The sequence below is a fragment of the Ursus maritimus genome, unplaced genomic scaffold, assembly GCF_017311325.1.
Source record: "Ursus maritimus isolate PB19 unplaced genomic scaffold, ASM1731132v1 scaffold_31, whole genome shotgun sequence".
Classification (NCBI taxonomy): domain Eukaryota; kingdom Metazoa; phylum Chordata; class Mammalia; order Carnivora; family Ursidae; genus Ursus; species Ursus maritimus.
In genome coordinates, this window is record NW_024425675.1 from 4179267 (window position 1) to 4195023 (window position 15757).

Here is a 15757-nt window from a genome sequence, read left to right on the forward strand (position 1 = left end):
AATCTTTTCTGCATCTTATAAATTTTCACGTGGCAGCTATTACTTTTCTCTATAGAAAAGCAGATACTCCCTAGAAGAAATCATAAAAGTCTGGATGGAGCAAAACACAACATGATGAGTTCCACCGTGGAGACATGAGCTCTGCACCAAACATCGTGGGGGGAAGAAGGGACTTCATTCTGCCTACCAGACCAGAAAGAGAAAAGAGTCATTTGTAGTCAGAAAAGAGGAAAAGGTTATTTTAGGTCAAGAGAACTTCGTGTGACAAGGCAGGAAAACAGAAGGGCTTATCTTGTGTGAGGAATAACAAATAATTTAATGTAGCTGGAAGGTACGGTTGCAGAGGCATAGATGCAGCAGGTGGGTCTAAAAAGGTCGACGGAGGCCAATGTCGTTATTAGCAGAGCCGGCTTCACTGGTGGGGAAGTGTAAACACCCAGGCTTTAGGCAGTAAGGCCCTGTGGGTCTCCTACACAGCCGCACGGGAAGTGTGAGCAGTAGGGCTTCTGGGGCTGAGGGTAACGCACCTCTCCCAAACCCAAATGCTGTGAGGGCATTCCTCGATGACACCTAGGGTGAAAAGACTTGAAAGAACTTCCCCGGTGTTGCCATGAGAGCTCCCACAGTGCTAGGGAGGCTGTGTCTTGTTAGAGTTCTGGGTACCATCCGGTTTTAATTGCAAAGGTTCAGGCCCCAGCCCTAATCATTTTGTGAGGTTGTCATTCATCCTTACGAAACCCAGTGGCAGTAATGTGAGGAAGAAAAATGAAATGAAATTTCAAGTATCCCAGTGTGGGATAAATAAGAGAATCTGCAGAATTTTAAAGCACAGCAGGAAATTTTATGCAATTACAAGGGGAGGGGGCTAATACATTTCATTGCTATTGAGAAAAGAAAATATTTTTTTTTTCTTTTTTACAAGGGATTCATGCATATGTTTTGGGGGCCTTTCTACCTGGGACTTTGGACATTTCCCGTGTTAGATACCCAGTTAATTGCGGTCAGTTATTCCTTCCTTTAAAGTCAATTGTTCTAATGCCTAGGATTTTTCTAGTTGACAACCAAGTAACTTCTTTCCGACCTGGTAACCAAATTTTACCCTAAAAACGAAATTTAAAAATTAGGAAAAGGGACAGCCAGGGAACGAAGTTCTAGAGTTATTTCAAATCAGCCTGAGCTGAATATGCACTCTTGGGGATTTAATCATTTCCAAACTGAAGAGCCATTTGTAAGTTTGACAGGAAGAGTTTATTTAAATAGCTCTGCTTCATGCTCCCTTGGACATCAAGATTTTAAGGGCCCTTCAGCTTGAAAGTGGATATGGCATTGGGTATGACTCAATGGATAGTCAGTAAAGCACTAAGTGTTCTGAGAGCATTTGAAAACAGTTGAAACTGTTGAGTGCAACCATGTCCAGAGTACCCATTAACTTTCAGATTGCAGAGTTAGGAAATCTAGAGAGTTTTTGAGGCAACTTAAAATCCCTTGGTTATTTGTCTGGAATACAGTTAGATTTAAGGCTGTCAGATAACATACAGAACAGCCAGTTAAAGTTGAATTTCAAGTAAACCATGGACCAGCTGTTAGGACGCCCCAATATCGCAGAGGACATACATGTCCCAAAAATATTTGTTGTTTCTCTGAAATTCAAATTTAACTGAACAGCCTCTCTTTTTATTTGCTAAATCTGGCAAACATGGATTGCCTCCCTTTTTTGAAATCTGTGCACAAATTCATACGAAGTCTTATGATTCACTTGTGAAAAAAAGTCAAATTCTGGTTATTGAGTAGACGTACTTGGAAAAAATGTGTTGGGTAAATATTTATTTGTTAAATTAAGATTAAAACATTTACCATTATTATCCTAAACTATTAATTTCTATTAAAGTCTTGCTCTTTTTTCCTCTTAGATCTGGCGATAGCAACCAGAGCATAAATTTTATATCTGTAAAATCAAGTAAATGAAAGAAGGACAGTCTTACATTGGATGGTGCTCCCTTCCTTTCTAGATGAAATCTCCTGTTGCTGAATTGTGTAACTTCAAGTTGGCTTTTATGGGCTAGTGATATAGCTGTTTTTCCTGGATGTAACTTTTTGTTCAGTTTTTGAAGTGAATTGGCAACATGTTGATTTAACTGCTCCAAGGACCTTCAGGAAAAAGCAATTCATGAAAGACAATAGTCATTCTTCATGAGGCTGACTGTACATTAAATGGAAATTCGTTACGTGTTCATGGCCTATAGGACTGGAGGGTTAATTGAAATTTTGTTTTCTGAAAATTGTCTTGCAGTAGGTGGAAAGCGGGATGCAGAAGTGGTAGTTGTGGGTAGGGGGTATGTTTCTGGCTTTTTGTTTTTGTTTTTTTGGCTTTTGTTGCTATTCTCATTGGAAAATGGCATTCTCTTACCTCTTAATAATGAACGTGCTGTTGAAACATTGTGTTAATGTTAAGCAGTTGTAATGTGCAGTCACTTTCTGTGTCCTTTAAAAAGTATTTGCCATATACTTGTGTATCATTTCTCTAAAGGATCTGCATTATGCACAAATAAAATAGGTAGAGGGTATAATAAATGGAGGGAAACTATTTTAAGCAAATAATCGAATGTATCCCAAAAAAGAAATTGAAAATATTTCTAACATACAGAAACTAGTAACGATTTTTGTTTAAAGATTATTCTTGGTTACTAATGATGGAAATAAGAAAAGTATAAGAAAAAAAACCTGTGGTTGACCCTTGAACGACCTGGGTTTGAGCTGTGAGGGTATGCTAATAAGTGGGTTTTTTTTTTATAGTATGGTCCTGTAAGTGGATTTCCTTAATAACATTTTTTCTTCTATGGCTTACTTTATTGTAAGAATATAGTATATAATACATATATAAAATATGTGTCAATCGATTAATTATGTTATCTGTGAGGTTTCTGGTCAACAGTAGACTATTAGTTGAGTTTTGGGGGAGTCAAAAGTTACACACTGATTTTCGACTATGCGGCAGATTGGCACCCCTAACTCCCCACATTGTTCAAGGGTCAACTATAGTTTACTTTACTGGAAACATGGAATCATCGGAAGTCAGAGCTGAAAGGGGCCTTCCGGGTTATCTAGTCCAACTCCTTTATTTAGCAAATGAAGACAGTAAAACTAAAGATGAAGTGACTTGTCCAAGGCCCCGCAGCTAGCAAGTGGCAGAACCAATCCTAGACCCTTGAACACCTGATGCCTAGATCTTTGCCCTGCCCACTCATGTCACAGGGTCACAGGAACAACCCAAGCCACTGCAGACCTCTGGGAGGAAATCATGGACGTTGAGGCTTTGGTCACCCCCTGTCAACACTGCTGTGTTGCCCTCCAAGCAGCCCAACCTTCATGGGTATGAGACAAAGACCAGGCTCTGGTATTGAGGAACTCTCCACTGGAAACTTAACAGTCGGAGCTTACGAACCCTAGACATTGTCACATGGAGGCCTCAGTCCTTCCCAGATGGTGCCTTGGAATCCACCTGCCTCTCGAGCCAAACTGCAAGAAAGGCTGTGGGAAGACAGGGGGAAGGAAGGAATAAAGATGAAACAAAAATCCTTACTTTACCTTCCTTGTCTCCCTTCCATTCCGGATTATAAATCTCTGGCCCATTCTCCAAACCACAACACTCACAGTGCTTTCAGAGTCATATTGTTTCTGTCTGCGTTCTGTTTGGGAGGGGGCAGATGCTGACAAGCATAATTGGATCCCATTAGACCCGAGTTCTAGTCCAAGCCTCTTGAAAGTCCAATGTACGAATTATTCTTGTCTTGATTTTCTGATAAATGTAAAATGACGTACACTGATGTGTTGTTTGGAAAGTATTTTTATTTATTTTTTGAAGATTTTATTTATTTATTTGAGAGAGAGAGAGAAGAGAGCACGAGCAGGGGGGAGAGGGAGAAGCAGGCTCCCTGCTGAGCAGAGAGCTTGACTTGGGGATCGATCCCAGACCCTGGGATCATGACCTGAGCCGAAGGCAGACGCTTAACCGACTGAGCCACCCAGGTGCCCCATACCTGTGCCTTCCTTTAGAAAGAAGTCAGGGGTTGTTGTTGCCAGATGGAATTAGGGCCTGTTGCTCTGAGGTGGGTGAAAACTACACTGTGGAACCCACAGAAAAAGAGGTTTCAGGTAATGGTGGTGCAGGGTGAGTGACTGACCTCGCTTTTATTGTTTTGCAGGTAGACTTGGGTCTTCTGCGCTTTGTCACTGCTGTTGGGACACAGGGAGCCATTTCAAAGGAAACCAAGAAGAAATATTACGTCAAGACTTACAGAATAGACATCAGCTCCAACGGGGAAGACTGGATCACCATAAAAGAGGGAAATAAACCTGTCGTAAGTGTGGCCGCCACCTCCCCCCCCCCCACCCAATTCAGTCTTTGAAATGGATGATCAATTTTTACTTGTTTATTTGGGCGCTTTCTGTCTGGCCTGGTTTAGTTTTGGATTGATTTAAAATGAAAAGTGCAATTAGAGGTTTATATCTGACCAAGGGGGTCTCATGTTCCCTGATCCAGAAGTCAGGAGGAAATTATACAGATGTTTCCAAGAAAAGTCAATACCAGCCAAATTAAGTGTCAGACTCAAGAATCACTTTAAGCCTCCCGCGGGGAGGCGGACTGTACACAGGAGAAGCCCTGTCCTCTTAGAACCTCAGGCGTGTTGTTTTGTTTGGTTTCCCTGTGTTTCTTCATTCTCTCTCGTAGATTCCTTCTTTCTTCCTCTCAGTAATGGGCTGCTTTTAGAAAACTCCTTTTCATCTACCCTCTGCGGCTCACAAACTAATTTACAAGTGTGTTTGGCTGCTTCTGTGAGAACGAATCGACCCAGAGGCAGTTCACAGTGTTCCCCCAGATCACACAGACGACGGACGGGACCACCTCACCACTCTTAACCAAAGAGGCCGCACCAGCCAGGCCCCGCCCTGGGCGCCCTGCACCAAATCATTTGGAACTGAGATGTTCTCAGTCTGCCTGTTTATTTGAAGTTCCGCTTGCTCTGATTTACTAATCAAAAGATGTCTGAGAAGTCATATTCGCCGTTTCCCCCAAATTAAAAGCTGGCCCTGAAGCCGAGTAGAAAGGCATGGAATTGATAAGGATAGTAGCAAAGATCTAGGTAACTTGAAATTCTGAGTTTGGGAAGAGGCCAATTAACAGGTCTTTGTCTCTCTTCTGCGCATATGTGGCCTGGTTTTCTCCTCCTGGGTCTGGAACTAAGAAAAGCCTCCTGAGTGTGAAGTGAGAGAACAGTTAATTCCCTTTGATTACTGAGGGCGGACAAGATGAAAGTAGATATGTGGAGAGCTGCTCTGTGGGAGGAAACTCCTATGGACAGCAAGTTCAAGGCCACTGTCTAGCCCTGGCGGACACAGAACCAGTCCTCCATCTGGGGAAGAGAAACCCTCACAGCCAACACTTGTGAAGCTTTAGCAAGTACGTTTTGACGCTAAGTTTCATGACTTACTCTTGAAGTATTTTTTGGAAGACATGCCTTGGTTTCAAACAAACAAACAAAACCCTGATGCCAAGGACAGACCAACGAACAAAAGAATCCAGAGAGAGCAAGGAGAGCTGACCTCAGGCCTTCAGGCCGTTTCTTTAAAACATGAGTGGGGCTTCCCCGACACATCCTCGTCAGCTGCTGGCCATTGGTCATCCGCGTGGCCCAGAGGCGGGGGTCAGGGAGCACTCCCAGGTTCTGAGGGGTGTCTGACAATGCACACGGCTAGGCCCGTATCTGGAGCATCCTGGCAACAGAAGGGCTTCCAGGGTGAGGCAGACAGAATAAAGAAGGATTCAGCAAAGATGGAGGTGTGGCGTCTGAGCACATCCGTCGAAGCTAAATGCGGTCTGAACACCCACCTGAAGTCTCGATATTGTTGCGCACCCTCCTTTCCCTGTACTTTGGGGTCTCTCCGACACTGCCCTCTACCCTCTTCCCTGCTTTCTTCAGGGAGAGCTGGCAGGAGCTTCTCAAGACAACTCCAGCTGTCCTCTTTGCGTGGAATGGAACGTGTGCACTGCCGAGGTTTTCAGCAGACGTGAGGTTCCCTCGGTGTGAGCCAGAGTTCACCCCCAGCCTCTGCTGGAGCACGCAGCCCCCTAAACTGGCGGCCGGTCTCTCCCTGAAGTGGACTTGGTGACCCTTCAAGCGTTACGGTTTGGGACTCTACTCCCGCCGGCAGCTACCCATTACTCTTTGTCACACAAAAATGCTCCCACACAGACTGTTTCCCAGCGAGATTTGCTGAAGTAGGACAGAAATCTAAAGGCCATCACAGGCTAGGATAAATTATGATATTAAACCGTCTCTGGAGAGGGATCAGGCTAACAGCCAACTTTGTAACGCATTTGACCACCTTCCGTCGTGCAGGCCACTTAAGCCAAATGAAGCAAAAACATCACCCTGACTTTTAGAAGTCTTTTCTCCCAGGGGAAGGATGAGCCCTGGGAAACTGTGGTCCTCCTCTGAGAACTTACTTGGAAAGGTGGGGAGGAATCTCCAGGCCTCTGACGGGCCCAGTCACACCCCAGGGACACGACCTAACAGGAATATGGCGCAGCTAGGCTGGGTGAGAAGCAGAGCGCCCGTGGCTTTTACTTCTATGTGGGGTCTCCCCAGAGCAGAGCTGAAGGAAAAGCCAGAGGAATGGAGGCTTTCGGCTCCTCCGGAGGCAGTTCTAGCGCCAGAGTGTTCCAGCATGGCCAACAGTCTCCACTCCTCAGAGATCTTGCTGGAGAGCAGGGCTGTGGCGTCATGCCCAGGCAGCGTGGCCCGGCAGATCCTTGTGGGAAACTCGTTCGTGACTGGCACATAACTACAGTTGCAGTTATGTGCCTCATCTTTCTTAGAATAAAATGACTCATGTTTAAAACTAGAGGCAGGAGCCCTGGAAAAGCTGATTTCCAGTTGCGTAGCATTTATAATTCGGTTTTGATTTTGACCACTAACACATGATTTTTACCAACAACTCAAAAAAAGATGGAAGTTATTAATTAACGTCAGGGATACGATTTTCCATCAAGAAATGGAGTTAAAAGGGGGGAAGCTGCTTGCCCCAGTGCTGTAGCTGGGAATAGAACCTAGAATTTTCAAAAAGCCAGACCCTACACTGAACTCCAAAATTACTCCTTCTGGGGATTCCTGGGAAAGTAGTGTGGGTTCCCGTGAAATGTCTGTAGTATTCTGTAGGTCCTTATGATGAAGTTAATGATTTCCAACCTTTTTAGATAGTAGCATGTAGCCTTTAACAAATGTTGCCTTTCTAATAGTGTTTTTGGAGGTTCTAGGCTCAGAGAAAATTGAATAGATGATTAGGACAACATTCTGTATTACACGTGATTTTTTCTGATTGCTCTCATTTGAAAAAATAACATGACAAGGTTTTAATGCCGCCTCAACCTTGATAGACAATGCTGAAGTTGTAAATAATTTTATAGGCATTTGTGAAAACATAATTTTGCATTCGTCTTAAATCTAAAGAGTCTGTTGTTAAAAGGCATTTTCTTTTTCTATATAGATCTTTCAGGGAAACACCAACCCCACAGATGTTGTGTTTGGAGTTTTCCCTAAACCACTCATAACTCGATTTGTCCGAATCAAACCTGTGACTTGGGAAACTGGCATATCTATGAGGTTTGAAGTATACGGTTGCAAGATCACAGGTAAGCTCCAGCTTGAACATTGCCTCATTTTGACTTATGTAAACTTTTAAATATGGGCAGAGTTATTTTATACAAATGTGGTCATTTTCATTTGGTGGCTAATAGTATGTCCTTTGGATTTAGACAGATCTGACTTTAAGTCCTGTTGGTACCCCCTCACTAGCTTATTTGGGGAGGGAATTGACTATCTTTCAAAGCCTTAGCTATCTCACCTAGGAAACAGTCATGACAGTGGACTCCATGCAGGGTTGTTGGGATAGTGGATTGGCTCGAGGGTCTAAAGCCCTCAGCACAGCCCGGCGTGTGGCCGGTGTTTGTTAAAGTGACGCCTTCCCACTAGACCGCAAGCTCCATGTAGGCGAGCACCGAGCTTCTGTCCCCATTTCCTGGGCGCACGGCCCACCGACAAGGTGCTCAGTAGTTTTACAATTAAAAATTATTACATGACGTGCTCTCCATCACTTTATCTTTTTAATTTTGAAGGCTACAGGTGGCTGTGTCAGCCAAGATCAAGGAGGAGTTTAACGGCTTTACTCACTAACTCCCCTGACAACTCTGTGTCTCAGTATCTATCCATCCTCCGTGGAAAGCATATACTAACACTAGAAATCAATCTGTTCACGCTTCTAGTTTTTTGTGTGTTTCTTCTGACATGAATAGGACTTTCGAGGTTTCTGTTAAACTGATGTAAGTAGAGGGATTCTACTCATTTGAGAGATGAAGAAGGTGCACTAGGGAGGCATTAAGTGACTAAAAAGGTAGGCCAGGCAGGGCAGAGCTAGAAGTAAAAAAAACGGTCATGACTGTTATTCTCGCTGTAGTCCTGCGGCAATCAATGCAGCTATGACTTGTCCACTGACCTTCCCGTGAACCCTGCTGTATTCTGAAGTATTCGAAGAGCAGTCGCACCAGAATTCCTTTCCATTTAAGTAAATACATTGCAAAAGTTTCATTTAAAAAAAAAAAAGCAATACAACGTAACCTTCAAAGTAAGTTTAAAAGTTAAACAGAATCAGTAACTGATTCACTGAAACGTCATTAGAAGTGAATAAATTTTAAAAGTCTCTGAACTATCTTTTAATATTATGTTAGTGTACATAGTTAGGGCGTTTAATCTCTTCTTCCATGAATGCCATCACTATTGCTTTTATTTTTATCCTCTTTAGTATAATTATGTCTAGAGAAGAAAAACACTGATTTTGGAGGTGGGGAAAAACACCCACCTGGGCAGTTTTCAACAAAATTGCAAGCCATTTGGAGAAAAGCAGCGTGAGAAAAAAACTAAAGAGAAAAAAAAAAACTATACTAGTTTATAGGAGAGTCCATGTTGGAAAGTAAAAACTGACATCTGATTCTTAGATCTCAAGACTTAGAAAGTTCAAGGCCTTGGAGGCAGGAATTGGGTGGAGAGAGGTTTGGAGGAAGAAGGAACATTGGAAAGTTAGATATAACCTCGGCTTTATTTGTGATCAGCACTTACGTGAGGAAAAGTTCTAGGTAATGTTCAGAGCATTACAAATTTGAGAAGCTACCCATAAATTCATAGAAACAAGGCCATTTGAGGTCAGGGTCAAAATTTCTGGCTCATTTCTAATTTCATGTCACTGTACCAAAAAAAGAAAAAGAAGAAGAAGAAGAAGAAGAGGAAGAAGAAGAAGAAGAAGAAGAAGAAGAGGAAGAAGAAGAAGAAGAAGGGGAAGAGGAAGAGGAAGAAGTAACTTCGTGACTCCAAACGTGTTGATCTGAACTTGGACTCCTGAGGGGCTCCTTTTAGTTAAATAAAACATTCACTTGAACTGCCCCTTTCCATTTTCACAAGGATATCCCTGAGAGTTCATTCTAGGCATAGGAGTCTTCACATGTGAAGAAGATGAATAGTGTATTGGATTTTTAAAATAAAAATGTTACATGACTTAATGTTACATATTAAAGGACTAGTTAAATGACCTATGTATTTAAACATCGATGTCTAAAACAGCATATTCTTATATTCACACATATTTTATTTTACAATCGTTTTAAGGAGTTATTTGTTCCCCCCAAAAGATACTGCTTTTAGGCTCAGAGTGCTAATGCTAGTCTCTTTATCATGACCCCTGATATATTTTAGATACTCCTCTCTAGTACAGTGGCTACAGTCTCCAAATAATTGACCAAGTCAGGTTTTTGGAGAAGGCAGTATGTTATAATGATAGTCACGTGGACAGAAGGGGTGCACACATCTACCCAGGCCTCACTCTGGACCGGCCACTTGGTGAATGTGTGACCGTGGACAAGACATTTCGTCCCTCTGACCTCCATTTCCTGGTCAGTAAGATTGACCTTAATTCAGCTGTAGTGAAGATTAAATTGAACGAATATAACACACTCGGCTTAGAGTAAATGCTCACTAAAAGGTACCCAGCAAATGACAGAGGGCGTGGGTGGTGTTCAATGAAGAGAGACTAGAACAAGTCCTAGCAAGCAGAGCCTCTGAGGAGACAATGGTATCCATGTTTTCTTCTTGGTTGCCGAAGCAGATGCAAGAGAAACAAGGCTTCAGCGTCCCTGCTGAGCTGGAAGACCCGTGAAAGCAGGGGCCATGTTTGCCTTATTTTCTATTGTGTCCTGTATGCTTGGACCATAACACGTGCTCAACACACTTATTGAATGAATGAATGAATGAGTGAATGAATGAATGAATTGCAGTTCTATCCACAAACAATGACTGAATTTCAAAATATCACCCTCTCCTCTTGGGTTGTCAAGTCCTAACTCAAACTAGATTAAAACAAACAAAAACTATTGAATTTAAAAGTTACCCTGTGAATGCATCACTTGACTTCCAAAGTCTCCAGAGCCCTTAAGTTTTCACCTAATTTTTGTATTCAGAAATTATTTTTTTTGAAAATACAATAATCCTAGAAAATCCAGAGTCTAGAGTAGGTGTCACCATAGAAAGATATTTAAAAAATAAGATTGGGACAAACCATTCTGCTTTATAGGTGATTAACAAAGGAGCATTATCATTATTTTGACAAAACAGGCTTCATCGTTTTGGCAAATATGGATATTGAGGAAAATAACCCTGGAGAGTTACTGCTTGATGTATGAGAACATACTGCAAACTCTGTTAACTTGTGTTTGTTCACCAGAAGTCTCTTAACGGCCGCTTCTGCACATATCAGTGTGCTCCTATGTTAGCCAAAGTTTGCAAGGGTGACCTCAGGCACTGCAATACCCTGAGTCATCATGGGAAGATTAAATTATGCTCATTCCGTTTCACCCATCAAATGCAGCTATCTCCTTCTCATTCTTGGAAACTAAGTATTTCATTTACCAGTATATCTCAGTTTTCCTGTTAAAACTGAGTACAGAGATTTTACTATAAAATATTTTCAATGAAAAGAACTACCTTAATTCCCTACCACAGAACTCAACTCTCCTTTCTATCTAGGATTTCTTTAAAGCTATCCAAACAGAATTGCTAAGTAAAATACAGAATGTCCAGTTAAATTTGATTCAGATAAGTGACAAATCATTTTTAGTACAAGTATATCTCATGCAGTATTTGGGACATACTTATACTAAAAAAATTATTCCTTGTTTTAAATTCTAATTTAGTTTGCCACCCTGCTTCTTGCTTTGTTGTTTTTCTTTGATTGTTTGTTTGCTAAATTTGGCAACACTACTTCCAAAGGATTTGACATGGAGCCAGGCACATCTGAGCCAGCCTGCTATGGAAGAATAGAACCAGATCCTAGCATCTCATTCAGACCTTGAAATGCTAATATAAGTTTTTTCCTAATCATTGCTAAAAGTGAGTCACATAATTTTTCATCAAAGGCAAATCAAGGTGCCTCTTCATTGTTCTTTTTGGATGAGGCAGGCTTATAGAAGGGATGAGTATCTAACTGTGCTGTGGATATGTTGGCTGAATGGGGGCTGGGCATCACATGGTTTCTGGATGTGTAAACTGTGCCCTAGCCAAGTCTGCATTAGAGAAAGGACATTAATCTGGTAAAGGTTGTGCTCTCCTTACAATATTCAGGTTAATTGTGTTTTTCTCCAGATGGTAACATCTGGTACTTATTACCAGCTAAACATTTTCCTTATAAAGGCTGATTTTGAATCAGTCAGGTGTGACCACAGTGACCAAAAATGTGACTTCTATTTTTAGAACTGTAATTTCATAGACCCTCAGTAAAATACTTTTTATAATTTTTTTTTTTTTATCCCCATTGAGTTTATTCTTGGTTTCCAGATCCCAGCCTGGAGCAAATAGTGACTGAATTACAGGAAGGGGTGCTTGACAAAAAATGACAGCTGCCTTTATTGTGTTAATAAGTTGATTCATTCAACAAATATTTGTTAAGCAAATACCATAGAGAAAGCAGGGCTCAAGGAGTCATAGTAAATTTTTAGATATGACTCGGTTCATGTCCTCAAAGAATTTAAAATCTGGGGAGGCAAATAACAGCAATTCAAGGAACGGAATATGGATCAAGTGCTAATAAAAAGTCTCAGAAAAGGAAAACCACACCTAGTTGGAAAGATGGGGAAAATTTTAGCATTTGAAAACAGCTCAAGATTTTTAGTGGTTTAGATAGTGGGAAGGGCAAGATAATGGGGACTTTCTCATGGAGAGAAGAGAATGAGAGAAAGCCTCCCTCCATCTCACCACAAGGAAGTGCTTTATTCTACTTGCCTCTGGCAAAAGGGGTAAATGAGGAGAGGCTTTGCAAAGCCCTGATCTGGAAGGCCTGGCAGGCTTGGTCGCCAGCACAAGCATAATTCCTAGATAAGCCAGGACTGAATGCTTGACTAAAGAAACGACAGGACCTGAAATGCACAACTCATGTAGAAAGTCTCTGAGTAATTCACTCAAGGGCAGCCGATAACATGGACACAGTTTAATTGCATTACATACATGCCTCTCGCTTGGGATGGTTATATTTTTAAACTAAATTTTGATTATATTATGCAGAATTGAGTTATTTCAAAGAAAAATAGCTTATCGTTCCTATGCATGTCCTTGATTGAGGTGCACAGTTTTGAAAGGAGAATGATTGAACAGTTTGTTATTAAGTCGCCAAGCAATTAATCAATGATCGATACTCTTCTTATGCTCAGAAGTTACTTGGGCTGCTGTAGAAGATATGGAAAGATCTGATGCTGTTCCTTGCCTTTGAGGAATTTATAATCTAGCTGTGGATACAAGATGACCAGTCTTAAAAACAAGGAGAGAACCGTTTAACGCGATACTCTGTGCTACTTTTCGCACGTGTAATCATATTTCTGAGAAGGGAGACTTTAGAATAAAGGCTAGCGTGGTTTGAGAAGTTTCCATGAAGAGTCTGAGGTTGGGTTCTAAGGTTTTAGCAGACCTTGCTTCTGTCCACAGGAGGGTAAGGAGCAGCAGGAACATTTTGAACAAAGCCATGATGAGGATTAGAGAAGAAAATGGATTAGCTGGAATATACTGTCAGTAAGAGGAAATAAAATTAGATAAACAGTGTGAAACCAAAATGAAGGTCTCAAAAGCTGGATAGAGACTTTTTATATGGTCCTATAAATAATGGAGAGCCATCGAGATTTTCTAAATTTCTAAAAGCTCTGTCTTTTATTATTGTGGTAAATACGCATTACGTAAAATTTACCGTTTTAACCATTTTAAGGGTACGATTGAGTTGTATTATGTACAATCACATTACTGTGCAACCATCACCACTGTCCATCTCCAGAGCTTTTCATTATCCCAAACGGAAACCCTGTACCCGTTCAATTCCATCCCCCCATTCTTGCCTCCCGCCAGCTGCCGGCAAACACCACTCTACTTCCTCTCTTTATGTATTTGACAGTTTCAGGTGCCTCATCTCAGTGGAATCATACAGCATTTGTCCTTTTGTGTCTGGCTTATTTTACTTAGCAAGGGAAGATTTTTGAGCCTAAGAATGATACTGCAGAAAATGTTTAGGAACAGTGAATGGGTGGTGTAGAATCACCTAGGGTCTGACAAGCCAGGCGAGCATTTAGCACCCTGGCCAGCGGGGCGCAGACCAGGATGATGCTAAAGGAGAGGGGGACCACAAGGCAGGGCCAACACACTTCTTTGTTGTTGTCGTTGTTAACGAAAACATGACAGGTTTTAGTAGCAGAACAGGAATGCGGAAATGTAAAATAGGGATAAATAAAAGGACTAGGCATTAACTAGCTGGTGGGTGGTTCCACCAGTTAAAGCATAGAGTTTGATAAAGGGATTCAGTGTCAAGGGAAAAGGACCATTTGGGTTTGGACAGCGTACATTTGAGATGACAATGGAGATTTGTGTGGAAAGCTCCTAATGCGGTTAGAAGGAGGGGTGGGCAGGACAGCATCCTGCTGTTGAAACTGCTGTTTCACATCTCCCGCCCATCATAAACTGACCCTCTGTTGGGCGGGCCCGTACTGGATCTGGGGATAGGTTCTGGGTACCAAAGGGACAAAGCATCAGTGCTTTGACATTAAATTTGGAAGAACTCAGAAAGGGGGAAGTGTGTGCCCTTATAGAACATTTTCTTTATTAGAAGTGGGTCTGGGAGGGGAGTTCTGAAAGTTTAGGAGAAAGGTTTGAGGGAGGAAAAGCTCTGGCTTAATGTCAAAAGATCCAGAGACTTAAAAATGTATGTGAACGGGTACAGACAATGTGCCTGTTCAATCTGTGGTATTCTCTTTCTAAGCACGGACACTTGAAGAAAATCATCTCACGTCGTCTATTTCATTTCACCCTTTAGATTACCCTTGCTCTGGCATGTTGGGTATGGTGTCTGGACTTATCTCTGACTCCCAGATAACAGCATCAAACCAAGGGGAGAGAAACTGGATGCCTGAAAATATTCGTCTGGTAACCAGTCGCTCCGGCTGGGCACTGCCACCCGCACCCCACCCATACATAAACGAGTGGCTCCAGGTGGACCTGGGGGAAGAGAAGATTGTGAGGGGCATCATCATTCAGGGAGGGAAGCACCGGGAGAACAAAGTGTTCATGAGGAAATTCAAGATCGGATACAGCAACAATGGCTCAGACTGGAAAATGATCATGGATGACAGCAAGCGCAAGGCTAAGGTGAGGTCCGGGGACGGGAGTGGCTGCTGGGGAGGAGGTCCTTTCTTGCGTCGTTGACTTAGATCAAGGACCGCCAGCATTTTCCTGAAGAAGTACAACTTTGTATTTCTTTTAAGCAGTGACATCAGTGGAGGTGTTCGATGGTGTCCATAAGACCCCCGTCCTAGGGAAGCCAGGAATGAGGTGCTGAACGTGATATCTGAGAGCAACGCAGAATAGCATTGCTGCTCACCTTTCCTTCCTCAGGGAACAGTGGAAAGCTCAACACTCAGGAGACAGGGTGGCCCAGAGGCTGGGGGGCTGGGGGCTGACAGGGCCACCCAGTAGAAACTCAGGAGCTCTCTGCAGATTCTAATCTGTTAGCACCCCCCGCAATCCCTTTCCCCTTCTCTCACCCTTCCGTCTTTTAAATTTTTTTTGTTTATTTGGTTTTTGTTTGTTTGGGGTTTGTTTTTTACATTTCAATTGTGGTGAAATACACATAACGTAAAATTTACCATCTTAACCTTTTCAGGTGTACAGTTCAATGGTGTTAAGTACACTCATATTGCTGTGCAACCGATCTCCAGAACTTCATCATCTCGCAAAACTCAAACTCTAGACCCACCAAGCGATAACTCCCATCCCCTGACCCCCAGCTCCTGGCGACCACCATTTCACTTTCTGTCTCTGTGAATCTGACTTCTCCAGGAGCCACACATAAGTGGGATCATACAACATTTGAACTTTTGTGACCGGCTCATTTTACTTGACACAATGTCCTCAAGTTGTAGCACGTGGCAGGATTCCATTTCTTTTTAAAGCCGAATGACATTCTCTTGTATGTGTGTACCACACTTAGTGTATCCATTTATCCACCGAGGGACCCTGTCATTGCTTCTGCCTTTTGGGCTTTATGAATCATGCTTCAGTATGGCTTTTTTTTTTAAGATTTTATTTATTTATTCGACAGAGATGGAGACAGCCAGCGAGAGAGGGAACAC

General features: G+C 42.3%; 1 protein-coding gene across 4 annotated transcripts in view; it reads left to right on the top strand.

Annotated features, from left to right (window-relative positions):
* NRP1 (neuropilin 1) overlaps positions 1-15757 on the top strand; it is a 134872-nt gene that overhangs the window by 89914 nt on the left and 29201 nt on the right. For all 4 annotated transcript variants that reach the window (XM_040645270.1, XM_008683906.2, XM_008683907.2 and 1 more), the window contains exons 7-9: positions 4203-4358; positions 7546-7690; positions 14443-14774. In XM_040645270.1, the coding sequence (XP_040501204.1) occupies positions 4203-4358; positions 7546-7690; positions 14443-14774 (633 nt within the window). The remainder of the gene's footprint in view (positions 1-4202; positions 4359-7545; positions 7691-14442; positions 14775-15757) is intronic.